A 17,065-nucleotide genomic window follows, 5' to 3' on the forward strand; every position below is an offset into this window, starting at 1 on the left:
TCTTCTCTGCTATTTTATTTGGTATTCCTTTTTTTAACTTTGTTGTCAACTCTGCTTCATGTTCATATATCATGTTAATTACTTCTGCGTAGGCACATGTACAATTGCACTGCTACCAACTTGGCCAAAAATTGGATTAATTCGAAATTTTTGCAGCTACATTCAGCACTAAAACTTTTTTTTTTTTTAAAATTGTCCTAAAGTTGTAGTAGACTTTGTGGACTAGGAAAAAAAAAAAATCTAAGAAATTTAGTTTTAATTCTTTGAGGGACTAAGTTCCATTTTTTCCTTTATCTCTGTTTTTAAATCATCAGACAACCATTTGCTACTGAAATGCCCATCAACCATTTTCAGGAAGAGCTCAAGCCACAGAGAATCTATTTACAGCAGTGTTGTTAACTCTGGATATTCAACAAACTCACTGCGAGGGCAACCTTCACACTGTCAGACGGAACCTATGAAAGAAATTACACTACAGCTACCTCATACCTTTACAATACCTAAGTCTTACAATGAGTTCAATAACAATAAATTATCATAATATATATAATCTTTATGGTTATTAAACTTATGTTAATACTTATATATTATACACGTATATAAAATATGCATTTTATTTATAGATATATATATACTTTTTATAAGGTCAGATATTGACAAGACAAAGGGTAATGGCTTTAAACTGAAATAGGGTAGATTTAGATTAGATATGTTAAAGAGGTTCTTTACTGTGAGAGTGGTGAGACACTGGCACATGCTGCTGAGAGAAGTTGTGGGTGCTCCATCCCTGGAAATGTTCAAGGCCAGGCTGGATGGGGCTTTGAGCAATCTGGTCTAGTGGAAGATGCCCCTGCCCATTGCAAGGGGTTGCATTCTATGGTTTCATTCTATGATTCTATGATGTATGCATACATACGTGTCTACATCTATACATGCATATAAATACACACGAGTCCCTTAAAATCTTTACTGTAATGGTGGGATTCAAATAATGCCCTAGCTTGTTTCAGCCTTTCTCTCTGCACACAAGTAAATACTACCTACCTTGAATAAATTAATGTAAATTAAAATTTGGTGGTTTCCCAAATATGTTTGTTGTATAATGAATGTTTACAGTGAACCTCTAATAAACATAATGCAAACAGATATAGTGGACACAAACCTTTTGTCCTCTGATTGTTTCCCTTTAAGCCACACTCAGCTGTTTGCCTTTTGGTTCTCCAAGACCCACCCTGAATCAAGCTTTCCTACACAGCGTACCCCACCCTAGAGGGAGAGTATCTTGAAGAAATTAGATATCTGCTTGTGTAGTACCTCGAGCAGAGTTACAATCCTGATTATATTCTTTAATCAGTACAGTCTGAATTATGAACAACATTACCCCATTTGCTCACTGTGCATAACCGTTTTTCCTGTGCGAAGGGTGATAAAAGAAATCACAAACCCACATTGAATACACTGTAACAAAACAAAGAGTTCCTATATGAGCTCACCAGGGCAGAGTGCAATATTGCAAGGTTTATGTTGTGTTTCAGGTCCATCACATGATCTTCCCCCGTACTGGGGAGGTATACATGACCTTGTCCTAGTTCTTTGGCCTCGACCGCATGTGAATGAACACAAACTCCAAGGTGACCATTCCTCCCAAACGCCATGTACTGCAACAAACCAAACAGATTTTAACCAGAAACAGACACACAAGTAACAGAAGGCTTTAAAAATAAACAAGATCAATATTTTAAATAGGAATTATTTTGCTAATGCCAAATAAATCACTATAGGTAATATTTACCATTGGGAAATAAATCCCTTATAAAATATAGTTAATTTCTATTTTTAAAGTATATTTTCTCTAAGAGATCATTAACTTTGAACCATTTTTTCTAAACTAATCTTACTACCATATTTTCTTTCTTTTACTCTTTTAAGAAAGATGGTTTCCCTTTTCAAAAGAAAGTTACAATATCTTTGGTGCCTGACTTGAGACATGTTTAACAGTCCTGATTTTCAGGAGACTAGTTTTTTTGAATATCAGGGATATAATGATTTAACAAGACAGCTCTAAAAACACGAAGCAATCAAAATTAAGCTTTCTTTTGAAAATATAGAAAAAATGCAATCATTTCTTACTGTCAACATCATAAACAATTGTTAAAAACAATTATTAAAACAATTGTTTCACTTGTTTAAATTCTGGTGGAAAAATGGTATGATCTGCTTGATTGTCTTCCTCAAAAATTCCAAGACCACAGAAGCAAAAGAGATTTGTGGTATTTCTTTACATGAACATCATTGATTTAATATACTCAGTAATACATGCACCATTTCATCTTAAATGCTCACTCAACAAACCTCAAATACTTTCAGGATACACAATAAATTACAAACACATACCAATATTTTTATACACAAGTATTACATATTATAAAGAATCATAGATGTTTTTCCAGCTGCAAGACAAACTAAAATACTATATCCATATGTGCTTATATACTACATACATTCCCTTTCCATAAACAGAGTTAAATTTTCAGAAATTTCTATATTACAGTTAAGCATGTACTAGCAAACAAATTCCATACATGCACTGGTAAGCCAGTTCTTTATAAATTGGAAAATACTGAAAAGCAACCTTTAGTTATTTTTCTGTTGCTTAAATAAAAGTAGTTGCACAGGTTTAAATTAGGCTTATGAGGAAAGGAAAGTAATAATGAGATTTGTAGTAATGCTAGACATTTAAGAAAAATACAGACACTTACTACCCAGACTGAGCATCACACTCCATATCACATAACTGTGTGTTTCTGCAACCCTGTCTGTTTGAAGGGTGTCTGGAGGGTGAAATAGTGTATAACATCTCAGTGTATCATTGGTAATGATTCACAACATTACAGAAGAAATAGATTTTTCTGCTTTTTCCTCACTTTTTTTCATCACTGTGAAAGAACTCGTATATAGGTTTCCTCTGCCCTGAAGGCACATACCACCTGCCCAGTTTCTACAAATAAAACACTTTTCTTGTAGGGATCAGAATAACATTTCCTGAGGTGAAATTCAGTTGCAAGGGTGCAGAAGGATGTTCAGCTCCCTGATAAATTATCACAAAATCACCAGTAAGATCAAGGGGAATTCTGCATGTAGGTAAGTTCTTTTGCATTTCATTAAAAGTAAGGAAAAACATCATTTCAGACTCCATGTTGAGGTAAAAAGCTTGTTAGGTAACTTCTGAGAAATTGTACCTGACAGAAGACGTCAAGCTTTATACAAGGAATATTTTAACACACTAGTTAACAGCTCAGTTGCTGGAAAGTTTTTAGTTGGTCATATAGAAGTGGTCTAAAATAATGTTTTTATTCCACATCCTACATGGTTAGCTTTATTACAATTATCTTATTCTAAGTATCACATCAATCTGCATTATATTAACTAAAAAAAAACCCGAAAAACCAAAACAACTTAAATCTCAGGAACATTCCAAATTAATGTTAAAGTGACAGATTACAGTCTAATTATTTTAGAAACCTTGAGTAACTGTGAGATTTTGGTCAAAACCAGCTAACCTAACTCATCTACAACTAGCAAACTGATGCTTACATATGCATAGAATCCCTTACATTTCATCTTTTCTCACAGGTGCTATACTTTAACAGCTACTCTGATCTAGCCATATGATCTGAAGAATTTTTTTTCTCATTGGCAAAGCATTAGATTCTGAATCCTGATGTATCTCTAAGGCTCCAAATTTATTATCATACAAGAAAAATTAATGAGAAACCAATTTGTCAGATCAGATTCCGAACACTGGTCAGTAATAATAATGTTATAGTTTCATCTTCTGATACAATAATGGTTAAGATGCTCAGGTGCAACAAGAACTTCAAAAAGTACATAACATAGCAAAAGAAAAAATAATGTAAATTAGGAAAAGATTATTCTGTAAAGAAATAATTAATTAGAAAGGCCTTGATGCTACGTAGAAACAGACTGATTTTTTTTAAGGTACATATGCATTTATTGGTTAATTTGAAGTTAAAATGCTGCCAAAATGTTGTTAGTTATCTTCATTTTAAAATTACAAAAACATGTGCTGAGGGGCTCTTTAGTGATACTGTCTTGAACCAAAAGGTTGTATATCTCTTCTGCCAAAAGTGCCTGCCTGTTAATAGCAACATTCAATAATTCTTTTGTGATTTTTGAATCTGAACATAGCCCAAACCAAAATGCTTCACTGTGGGTGAACTCAGACTCTCAGCAGCCTCTATCTGTTTGTTGCTTAAATTATTCTGTGCCCAAAATCCTCTTCTATGACAAATTTTTATCTCATTACGCAAAAGACTTCTTGTATGTATCGACTTTTATATCTGAAACTAGTAGATAACCAATGAAATCAAGAGTGAAAAAGGCATAACAATAAGAAAACAACTATTGTCAGCAAACAAATATCAAGGAGAATTAATCTGTTCAATGCTTTATAGAAGCATATGGTATTATCCAGATAAACTTTAAAAAAAATCCTAATTTAAAATTTCTTATCTTTGAATATTTTTTTGACATTTCAATTACATTTTCTTTCTTTAATACCATTTGCTAAATGCAAAAAAAAAAATTAATATCTGATGAATTATATAGCTAGATGAGGCATGCCAAATTACACCAGATGGAGAGCTAGCCCACAGAGGAGTTACTATTTTCTATAACACAGTTTCAGATGCAAGATTCATTATTTGGGACAAAAATATTCAGATTATCGCCAACTTATCTGTCAAAAACATTGCTACCACAACAAGTCTGGATTACTGCAAAGCATCTTTCCCTTCTTTCTGCCACTCTGTGAACCTAATCATATTGAAGTGAACACCCACAGTGTTCACAATACGCAAATGCTGTGAACTGGGAGGAGGCGTGAGGCCTTGCTGGCCTTCATCCTACAAGTATATTTTGGGAGACTTTTATTGGGGTTTAAATGCTTTTGATTTGATCAGCTTTAAGCTGAGCAGAAATTGAAAAGTTACTGTTACCGAAGTTTCAACGTAAGTAGTACTGGTCCAGTACTAGACAGTGCGATTAAGTGCACCCTCATCAGTTTGCGGAAGTCACCAAGCTGTGTGGTGCAGTTGACAAGCCTAAGGGAAGGGATGCCATTCAGAGGTACAAGGGCAAGCTTGAGTAGTGTGTCCATGTGAACAGTGTGAGGTTCAACAAGGCCAAGTGCAAGATCCTGCACTTGAGCTGGGGCAATCCCAAGCACAAATACAGGCTAGGGGATCAAGGGATTGAGAGCAGCCGTGCCAAGAAGGGAGTACTAGTAAATGAAAAGCTGGACATGACCCACCAGTATGCATTCACAGCCCAGAAAGCCAACCATATCCTAGGCTGCACTAAAAGAAGTATGGCCAGCAAGCGTAGGGAGGTGATGATTCTCCTTCTCTGCTCGGGTGAGACCCCACCTGGAGTACTGCATTCACCACTGTAGCCCCACAACATAAGAAGGACGTGGACCTGTTCGAGTGAGCCCAGAGGAGGGCCACAGAAATGATCAGAGGACTGACTATGAATTCAGGCTGAGAGAGTTGGGTTTGCTCAGCCTGGAGAAGAGAAGGCTCTGGGGACATCTTACTGTGGCCTTTCAATACTTAAAGGGGCTTATAAGAAAGATGGTGACAAAATCTTTAGTGATAAGACAAGAAGTAATGGTTTCAAACCAAAAGGGGGTAGATTTAGACTAGCAATAAGGAAGAATTTTTTTTACAATGATTGTGGTGAAACACTGGAACCAGATAGGTGGCAGATGCCAAATCCCTGGAAGTGTTCAAGGCCAGTTTGGACAGGAGATCTAGTTGAAGATGTCCCTGCTCACTGCAGTGAAGTTGGACTAAATGTCCTTTAAAGGACAATTCCAAACCAACTACTCTATGATTCTATGGTATCATAGTTTAAAATGGCTCAATAATCAAATCAGATGCTACATGAAAGGATTTTTTGAAATTAAATTACAGAGTTTGTTAAAAGTTCTTGAAGTGAATGAAGAAACAGAAACTAATTGAGATATTCTAAGTTCTTTCTCCTTGCAATTTTAGCTGTCTTGGGAAATTATTCATTGCACTGAAATGAATCACAGGCAGTACAGTACTGGATCCTGAGATATCCTTGCTCATAAAAGAAGCAGTAACAACAACAGTTACCTGAGCTATGTTTTGTTGCCAGCTATGCTGTACTTCTCTAGAGGGCTCTTGACTGCAAGACAGACTGAATTACCTAATGGACTTCTGCTGCTGAAAAAGTATTGGTCCAGAACAAATATAAATAAACAAAAATTACATTAAAAATGGTTCCTTTATGATTTTGAATTATCAGAAGTACTATTTTGAAACTTAAAGTTTAATATCAATACAAATATATATATATGATGAAGCTGATGAATCCCATTCTCAACATTTGCTAGGACAGTCAGATCAGAGAAAGATGTATTCCCTAACATAATAGAGAGTATCTTTGACAATAAAGGAAGTATTATGAAGGCAGTAGATTAAAATACTCTGGAAGTCTTGCATTAATATTTGCAACTTTAACAGGTTCCTTTGAAGTTTGTGGATAGATGCTTGAAGCATAGTCCAGGAGGCCATTTTGCATACTTCTTTATTCTGAAAGAGCAACTTTGTGATGAAGAAACATTCCAGCTCTCAGAATGCTGCTACCCCTGGCACCCCTGGGACCACTGTTATGTTTCTGCACATTTATTGTTTCTAGTTTATGCTCTGTGATGTAAAATCTTGCTCTGTTGACAGAGTCCAAAAGCTGTATGGAATGAGTGGTACAGGTCTGGGTACACAGGCAAGATCCCAGTTATGTATGCATATGTTTGGATTGTTTTTTTTCAAAGTATGGTTTAATTATACTACTATGCAAATTATGCATTTTGTTATTCATGGACCAGGGTTAATCCTGAACTATGCAACTCTCTGAATTAGGATACATAATGTAATGAGGACAGAGAATATTTAGACTAACAATTGAAGGGACATTTGAATAATAAATGGAGCTGTGACTAGCAAAAGTTCATTTCTAAACTGTTAATCTCATACACTGCCACACAGTAGTGATCCTGTAATCAGACAGAGACCAACATAAATTAATAATGCTATTGTAATCATGTGAAACAATAAAATATGCAAGATTTAGCCCAGAAGACTAATTATTTAGAAAAGGTACATAAAGATTATCAGATACATAAAGATTATCAGAATCTTTAGATACATAAAGATTATCAGAATCATCTGTGGTGATCCAAAAGGGAAAATATCTTGGCAGTATCACTGTTACCCACTGAGAACTGGTAGCCATTGCTCATACTGGGTATCCAGAAACAAAAGCCGCACCCTGGAACAGTCATTTTGTGTGAACCTTGTTTAAAACTTTGGTAGACAATGTGAATTTTAAGAATTAACTTTTTTCCATTTTACTTTGACAGCAAATTAATTACCTTGGGTTTTGAATTACATGAATATTTTTGGCTTTATATGAAAAGTTCCCATTTCTTATTGGAGAGAAGGAAGATAAAATCCTGTAAAATTAGGTGATTTAGGCATCTTTCTTCTTAGGCAAAATAAAATTAACAAGATCTTTCTTCCTTTGGTCAGTAGCTGAAACTCCATGAAGACATTATTTTGCAGAGGACACTGTTTGGCCCATTGTCCAAAAGACAGTATTCTAAATCAAAAAACAATTGCAGTGACGAATAGCTTAAACCACCCTGTTAATCAGTCTCTGCTTTTTAAGGTATTGATGATCTGGATTTCTTCCCTAGTGTGTATTTTGTACTCATGCTATACCTTCTCTTTTCTGAGTGGAAATCGGAGAACACAAACTTTAAAAAAGAATCTGAAACTGTCAGAAAAAAGGGACTCTTGTTTCATATCTTCACTGTTTGGAAAGTTAAATAACAATCTACATAACAAAAATTTCATAGCTGAATAGAATTAAACTTCTCTGCTCTAACTGAAATGCTCTTATGAAATTCATATTAAAAACAATAAGAAAGATATAGTTTCAAATTCTTATCATTATACAGTTCAAAAACATCCACAATTTTATTTATTGGCTGCTAACACTACCTGGACAGAGGGCAGTGTTATTGCAAACCCTTGATTCTCTTAAAGGGCCGCTGCAGTGTGTCCCGTAAGGTGATACACAAGTTCTGGTTCGCACCTGCGACCCTTGACCACAAGTAACTGAACACGTACTCCACTGGGCCCACTCTTCAACACCAGATTCACCTGTATCCAAGACAACAAACAAACATGAATATAGGCATAAGTATTAATAAGACTTTTTTTTTTTGTGAAACTCATTATCGTCTGCTCTTACAAATCAAAGAAGAAAAGTACCACACCAAAACAAAGATTTAAAAGTTCATGGACTAAAGCAGCTGTGAAAATGGGCAATGAATAGAAAATAAAGACACCTACAATGCTGCAGTCACATAATGCCTGTCAGAGAGAAACACTTTGATCACTTAGCATCATTTACAACTTTATGAGAACTACTATCCTTCAACACTTCAGAAACAGCACTGCCCTAAGGATCCTAAAAGAACATAGACAACTCTTTATATAACAGCAAAGGATTTGTCTTTGATACTTATACTTATCACTCTAGATGTAATGGAATTCTGGTTTTTGTTTTGTTTTGTTTCTTAAACCCTAACTTCTTATCTTTTCTCTCAAGGGAGTTATCTAGTTTCCTGACGAACAGAAGCACCTTGCTTACCAAATTTTGACCTGAACAGTGGAATGGAAAATTTGGTTTGATCATTTACTGCACAGATCTGCTCCACTTTAGACATACAGGTGTGCTAAACAATTTGGTGTGCTAGACCTTATGACTGCATATAGTTCATATCACCATTTTCAAAATTGTCAGATGTGGTTTATCAATACTGTACATTTGAATACCTTTTTTTTTTTTTTAATTGTTGAGAGATAGCACACTGTATTATTTCTATTTTATGAAAACAAGTAACATGTAAAGTCTTCTTCCATGGATGCTCAGGAAAGGATACTTGAATTTAGTTTCCATGAACATCTACAAATAAAATTCTGGAATTCCTTTCCCAAATGCCTTCATGTTCAGCAAACTGGATCCCTTGAGTATTCTCAGAAAGCAAATGCAAAAATCATGTGATGAACCTCACTGAACACTTTGAGTAAATAATTGTGGATTCTTATTTATGTTCTCCCATAAAAATCGGTATAAAATAGCATGCCAAAGGCTCTGTCAAGATTTTTAAACTTAAGTCCTTTTTGAAACAAATGTGATTTTCTGCTTTAAAATCAGTGGCATGATACAAACTTCAGTCTTGAATAGCTGCTTAAAATGTCAGTTATCTCAATATACCTCTGTTCTTCAAAAGCTTTGATACTGGTTGCAATCAAGTGAAAGTCTGCAAACCAAACTCTTTCAAGAGTGCAGAAAGTGAGATACTATTTCTTGAAATTGTTTTAGTAGAGAGCTTGAAACTTTCGCAAAATGCTTGTCTGTGAGAGTCCTCTCAGAAACAATTCTAAGGCTAGTCAAAGCTTAAAAAAAAGTGTGCTTCTTATTCAGTAAGAAGATAAAATGATTTATAATTAGCACAAAAATCCCCCTGCTTTTCACAATATTATACCAAATTCTTACAATTTCTATTGACAAGTATAAAATGATGATTTTTTTTGCATAAAAAAATTAACCGCTGATTTTTGTAGTAATTTTCTTTGTTAAGTGAAAAAAAAAAAAAAAGGAGAAATTTAAACACTTATTATTGTTTTAATAATTTTTTCTGATATGAATTTAGTATTTTGATGAGGCTATTACCTGCCCTGGGTTCAGATTAGACAATATAATATGGTAAGTATAGCTAATATGTAGGAAGACATCAACAATTACATAATATGTACTATAAACTCCATGTGTATAGTAAAAATACTTGTATGGGTATAGAAACTTGTATGGGTACAGAAACTTGTACGGGTTTGGAAACTATGGGTTTCTAGGCTAATATCTTTTTGTCTTTTCCTACATGTTTGAAGTTTGAGTTTGCCTTCATTAAAATGGTTTAGATAAAAGGTCAAACAGCAGAAAAATTCAAAGCTATGTTTCTCAAGATGTTCCTCATTAGGTAAACCAGTCATATATACTCAGCGTAAATTGTCCACTAGTCAACACAGAAATGGTGACAGTGCACAGATAATAGAATACAGAAATGAAGTAATAAAAATTTTAGATTTCTGATATCTTAACGTTATAAAAAGTTGCCCTTAACCCCTGCAATATGATGAAAACCAGCAATGACATAATAAGTGTGATTATATTGAGTGAATTTTGAAATTAATTTTAAATATTAGAAGTTCTGAGCATATATGTACTGTCCATTAACAAAGATCAGAATCTAGCAATATACTTCAGCATATGTAAAGAAGGCTTAAACATTTACTGGAGCAAGATTCTCCACATTAACATGATGTATGATGCAAAAAGAGTGAAAACAGAGCAAATAAAGAGCAAATTCTTCTTACCAGCTCCTTTGCTTCCTTTTGCACAATGCATTCTGTTTTTTTTTTTTGTTAATATGTAATTTTTCAGAGTATTTTGTACTGTTGTCAATATGAAATTTTAATTTTAATTAATTTAATTAATTTGAAGGAAGGAAACACCTTCACTGACGTATTATACCATGGTTAACAATTTTTAATTAAAGCAAATAAAGACTTCATTATTTCCTACAATAAATCTTGACTGCCTAGGTAATCTGAAAATAAACCTTCTATTGCTTTATTTTGTATTTTTTCTTTTCTGAAATGAAATTTCAAAAGGGCTACATTTTATTTTACTTCCAGATTTATGTTGAGAAGTCTTAAAATTTTATATCTATTTTACTAAATCTACAACCTCAACTTAACTATTGGCAAGCTACCAAGCCCTTATTCTCCGCTGCTGCTTTACATGTAAGAGGAAACATAACTTACTGTATTGAAGGCCTCATTGATGTGTGTAACACTTACCTGTATTATACTCTCTAAATCCCATAACACCTAAGAGAAGGATCAGCCCAAACATAAAAAATGACAAATACAGGGCAATAAATTATTCACATAAATGGTTCACTCACAAACAGGATAATGCATATTTTTCATGTCACATTTTTAAAGTCTTCCATTCCAGCAAAACTTAGTGGATTAAGTCCACTACTCTTAACAGTATTAAATGTTTCTCATATTTTTTTCCAGGACAATTCTCTGTTCCTATCCCTCTCTATTCCTATCTCTCTGCCTTTTTAAACCATGCAAACATTTTGCTGCACTTTTGCATCTGTTTTACTATTACACAAAATAAAATATTGAACAGGCGTAAAATATAAGAAACCTCATAAACAGTATCCATTCACTTTAAAGGCTATTAGAATTCTCAGTATGTGGGTAAATTCATGAGATAGATATGTTAGAAAAAAAACTTATGAATCAGTTTAAGATGGTATTGCAAAAAAATGAATGCATTAGAGGTGAAGAAAATATGCAATGATCACTACAAAGGAAAATCAAAATGAAGAAGAGATGAAAATTAGTAAGTATGTCCAAAAAGAGCACAATATTACTTATAATGTGTTAAACCTACCGTATGGAAATTATAGATTTCCTCAAAGCTGGCCATGTAAATTTATATGCTCTGCTGATATATCTCACATGCTTTCAGAACAGGGCCTTGAAAACCAAGCCTGTATAATTTTGAACGTTCATCTCCCACTCCACACACACAATCTATCAGAAGGTGATGGTATAAGTGCTGCATTTATAATGCAGTTCTCTAACACCCATAATAGATGCATTGCAATGCATGACTAGAAACTATCAAATACAAGTTTTACATGATAACATGGAAGTTTCAGGGATTTGTATGAGGAAATAAAATAGATCATCTTTCTTATCTTTTGGAGTAATTGTATGAATTCAAGAACCAGCATAAAAGCGAAGGTGTTATTCTATGTAGTAAGCAACTAACATACTGAGCTAGGTATGTAAGTAGTAAGTTCTACTTGCCTAAACAAAAGCTGCATGGAGACCAAGAATATTCTAGGCTCCCTTCTTCCATTACATTTTCTTACAGTATTATCAACTGCGAGTTAGCCATAAAAGTAGTCCTATAAATTAATAGGAGAGAAACAGACTTTTCCCCCTTTAAATTCTTTACCAAACAGATCAACAGTGATTGGCTGTACACATATTTAGATTACTCAATATACTGATTTCTGCAATTCTGTTAAGTAAAGCACCCTAGTCAACATGCAACAGAAATAGAAGCAATTATAGCTCTTTTACTAAAGTGAATATAAACTGGAAGCATTATGTATGACTGATGCAGGCATATTTTCTAGGTTAGTAACTATGGAATACAGAGTAAGTTGTTTCAAATCCATACAATAATTATGGAGCACAAGATTTTCAGCGCAGTAACTTACTGGAATGGAGTGTGTAGGGAACCACTGAAGAGTTAGATTTTACCAACAGATTTTACCAATTTTACCAATCATTACTGATGGCAGCAGTTTTGGTGTATGAGAGCTTAATTTAACTCACCACTGAAATTTTATCATTGACCTCAAAGGCAGCTGTGGTAACTGTTGGTAAGCAGGCTTTGTTTGTTTAGTTTTATTTTAGCTTTAGGTTTGTAATATTATCTTGGTACCTCTATCTAAAGTAGATGAAGTTGCTCAAACAAAATTAGAAAATATGTTTTAGATGAAAACCTGTTAGATAATTTGCACATCCAATTAAAAATTACTTACAGCCAATTTAATTTAGCAATTATGAATCTGGAAACTAGAGAATAGAGTGTTGTGCTGGGCCAAAGATAGTAAATGCTGAATGTATGCACATTAAAGTCACCCTAGCAATTAATTTGATAAATGTCTAAAGGTGGGATTAGACCTCCGTCTATTTATAAAGAAATTCTGAAGCATGTTCTTAACATCTTTAAAAACAAAAGTTAGCATGTCACAGTAAGATGTCCTGTGTCTTCTACATATGATACTGCTTTTACTAATGAAGAAATTCATGCTTACACTAAATAATTCAGTATCTATATTCACAGTGCATGTTTTTTGTGTAATCTACCTAATTCTCAGCTACTTTATTTATGGACTTTAACTGGTGAAAAAATAAATAAAAAAATAAATGATTCAAAAAAATTATCAGCTTAGAAAACTGACAAATATGCAGCAAAAGATTATGGAAACATGCAGTGGTTTTGCTAAAATTAACAACAGTAAATAGAAAAATGTAACTGATGTATTACCAGTTTGTGCCATAAATTTAGCAGCATCAGCTTGTTCCTGAGGGACCCTTTTTTCATGAACAGATCGAGGTCGCTGACTTTTAATTGTATGATCTCCCATCATTCCAAATTCTAAAGACAGAATAAAGGTTTATGAAAGCTTGTGTGTAGACATTTCTCAAAAGTCAAATACTATCTCATGCAATATGTTCCTAAACATACCTGGAAGTTGCTGGCAAGAGTCAGGCAAGTGATCATGGCAGTTAAAATCAACTTATCTTTGCTACACTCAGCTTTTAACACATACTTAAATTTATGTCTGCAGATTTTCAAACATGATTTTACTGCATGAACCAACATTAAGTGTAGTGACGCATACTATAAATTAACTGTATGACACAGGATAAAAACAATTATTAAAATGCAGACATTTTTATACCTATATTTTGTATAAGTGCAAACCACACAGAAAATGATCGTGACAGTGTCCGACATTGCTGTTCTATGGCAAAGCCTGTTGCTCTTCCAAAGGACTTCTATTTCTGCACGTCTTTCAGGCTAATGAAGCCTTCAATAGAGATAACAAGTCATCTTTCAGAATGGTGGCAAGGTGAAATAACAATTTAGGCAACAAACAGCTTATTTTTTTTTAGGCTGAATCCAGCAGAACAATGCTTGTGAACTGTTTTCTTTCTGAAACCTCTCAATTATGAAACCTATAGTTTTTATCTTGCCTTCAGCATATAAAAAGAAGCCCCTATGAATTGTAATAGGGAAATTACTTTAAAAAAAGACAAAATCAATGATATAAAGGCTCAGAGTGTGGGAGACAAGAGTACTTAATTTTTTTATCCTATCACTCCAGTCATTTTCCCTCTCTGATCCTTCACAAACTTCCTTGCCTCCTACCTCAGACTCCACTTCTTTCTGTGAAAAAATGTGCAGGGTCCTTAGCAGTTAAGGGGCGACTGTTGTGTCTTCAGCACTGCTCCTTCTGCTACTCCCAGGCACAGCTTGGTGCTAAATACTCAGGTTTTACTGGGACTCTAATTTAGGAATCGTGTGCTGGGAACCATGACTTAACATTAAAACTGCTTTAACTACAACCACATGAAGTTTCTGATGAGGCAGAAGGTGACTGAAGCACTAGGAATATAAACATCTTTCTGGTAAACATCTTTCTGCTAGAAAGTTACCTTGCAAACGGGAAATTCAAAATTCTCCCCAATTTGTAAAATCATGAAGATAATGAAACTTACCATCCTGCCTCAAAAGATGCAAAACAAGGTTTAAAGGCTACTAATAAATGTTATTTACTAATACATTGTTTTGATACATCATTAAACATTTTAATTTCTACTTTGAGTAAAAAAATAATAATAAAAGGTAAATATATTTGTAAGGGGTCAATCAGCAGAGAGAGGTTTTCTTCCTTTCCAGTAAATTAAGAATATATTTCTCCAAATTAGTGTTTCTTTTTTTGTAATATTCATTAATGGCACCACTTAAAATATAAATGTAATTATTCATTTGAGAATGGCAATGAAGTTTGCATTCTAAAGAGAATATTTGAAAATTTAATTAATAAAATATATTTTGAGAATTAATCAACATTTTTAATACATTCCAGAAATACATGTAAAAGATCATGAATATATATACATATATGTATGTGTATACATACATGTGTGTTACAAATTTTTATGAATATATTTTTACAAAATAGACCTTTTCTACAGCTCCTCAGATTTGAGATAGTTTTTTATTTTGTAGGAAATCTCTCACTATAATTGAAGTTTTACAATTAATTTTTTAATGCAAATTAAGATTAGAATGATACTTTCACAGTTTATGTAAACTGCAGTACAGATGAGCATTTAACCTAAATAACAGCATGGTGAAGGACAAGAGACTTCACATAGCTTTTCCCTCAGAAATGCTGTGAAAGCAAAGCATATCTGCTCTGAGATTTCTGCCTGCACACTGCCTGCTTGTTAGGCAATTTAAAGGATATGGCACCATTCTTGCAAAAGACTTTAATCTGTTTTTTAAGTTACAAACACAGTGCAATAATGGGAGACCTTTGCTAGAGGAAGGCTTTCCAGAAGCATATAGGGAGATGGTGAATGTTCCAGTCCCAGTCCTGCAGCCTCCCAATCAGGGTGCAGGCACATGCAGTGTCCTGCAGGACAGAGGCCTCTGGTGAAGAGAAAAAGAAGTCTGGGAGATCAGTTTTTCAGGGCTGTGGTTTATACCCAGAGTAATTCCATTCACAACGATGGATTTACTCACAAATATCACCAAAGAAAATAAAATACAAGTCACTGATACAGGATCTAATCATGCCTTGACTTATTCATTTTCCACAACACATTTTAAATTTTCACATTCAATTCACTTCAACTATTGCTGATGCTCTTTGAGATGCACTTTTCAACTAATCTCCCTTTAATATATTAAGCATTTATATAAATATATGTAAATATATAAGTTTATAGTAAAGATGTTCATAACAAAGATTAAAATATTTCTCTATAAGTTCTATCAAAAATTGGAACTGGACTTAGGGAGTGCTCTCATTTTCATATTCACTAAAGTATTTAACCAAATGCCTCACAAGAACAAAAGTGGTATCAGGAAATGCAGTGTACTGGCATGGGTGAGGACTTTAAGGACTCATTAAAATTCAGGCTTCATAAGAAAAATAAAATAAAGGTAAAGTAAATTTTCATAATGGAATCAGAAGTGTCCAGTTTCTGTGTATAAGTACAAACAGTGTTCTCAAAATTGTTTAATCTAAGAAATTCAACAGCAATGCATTTTTATGAAGCATTTTATAATAAAATATTTTACTTCAGTGACTGCCATAGTTTACAATAAATACTAAGCAGAATATAAGTTTCCTCCATTTTCATATCCTAGCTAAGAAATGCAAAAGATGAACCAATTATGCATTTGTTTTACCTCAATATTTCAGAGAGAAGTATTTAAATGCTTTCTGGGATGGGAAAGCAATTCAACCCAACTCAGACTAAACAGCACAGTAGTTTCAAGCACCTGTTTGTGTGGAAAAGGTGATAAGAACCATGTCACTCTAGACAGTATCTGGCGAGAGGTGTTCTGAAGTGTCAAGTCAGCATGATTCAAGACCTGATGTCTGGGATGTAACATTGCATGTTTGAATTGAGATTCTGAGGAAAAGAATTTTTTGCATTCTCATTCATCTTACTTATGTCTTGCTGAAAATAAGTTTTCTAACACAGAAAAGGGTTTTTTTGCAGATACCACTTCCTGAACAGGACTTTTTGGTGACGCCTGTCCTAATTTTCCCTTGGGTGAAAAAAATAGTCCTTCTCTGCTTTTACCTCAAACATTGGTATTAAATAAATTATTTCACTAAATAAAGAGGGGCAAGAAATCTTCTCAGCAGCAGACAGGTACACAGCCTGATCCAGAATTCACCAATGTGACTCTAAGTTAGGTCTGAAAACATGAAAAGGTCTCAATGCTTTTTGGTACATTTTTAAAGCTTAATCTACCTGCATGAGAATAAATTCAAAGAAATACCTGGATATGTAAACAACAAATAGCATTATAGGGAACCCTGAATGGGTCATTTTATCCAGACCATGATTTATATCAAATTATAACATATTCCAAACACTTGTGGTAGAAATCCAAGGTTTAGTAATCTGGTAGAAGAATTTATCCTGCTGCCAGCGGTCCTTTGGTGGCTATGGAAGTACAGTAGTTTCCTGCA

At 33.9% G+C, this 17,065-nt stretch overlaps 1 protein-coding gene across 8 annotated transcripts in view; it reads right to left on the reverse strand.

Annotated features, from left to right (window-relative positions):
- ADGRB3 (adhesion G protein-coupled receptor B3) overlaps positions 1-17,065 on the reverse strand; it is a 469,027-nt gene that overhangs the window by 267,440 nt on the left and 184,522 nt on the right. For 4 of the 8 annotated variants that reach the window (XM_061460537.1, XM_061460535.1, XM_061460541.1 and 1 more), the window contains exons 3-6: positions 13,327-13,437; positions 11,040-11,069; positions 8,112-8,273; positions 1,494-1,658 (exon numbers count right to left, since the gene is read on the reverse strand). In XM_061460537.1, coding sequence (XP_061316521.1) covers positions 1,494-1,658; positions 8,112-8,273; positions 11,040-11,069; positions 13,327-13,437 — 468 coding nt within the window. The remainder of the gene's footprint in view (positions 1-1,493; positions 1,659-8,111; positions 8,274-11,039; positions 11,070-13,326; positions 13,438-17,065) is intronic. The other 4 variants (XM_061460536.1, XM_061460540.1, XM_061460543.1 and 1 more) reach the window with 2 other exon arrangements.

Source organism: Pezoporus flaviventris, unplaced genomic scaffold (assembly GCF_033815535.1).
Source record: "Pezoporus flaviventris isolate CSIRO_AGI_PZ_B2104156 unplaced genomic scaffold, CSIRO_AGI_Pfla_v1 ptg000031l, whole genome shotgun sequence".
In the NCBI taxonomy this organism is placed as follows: Eukaryota; Metazoa; Chordata; class Aves; order Psittaciformes; family Psittacidae; genus Pezoporus; species Pezoporus flaviventris.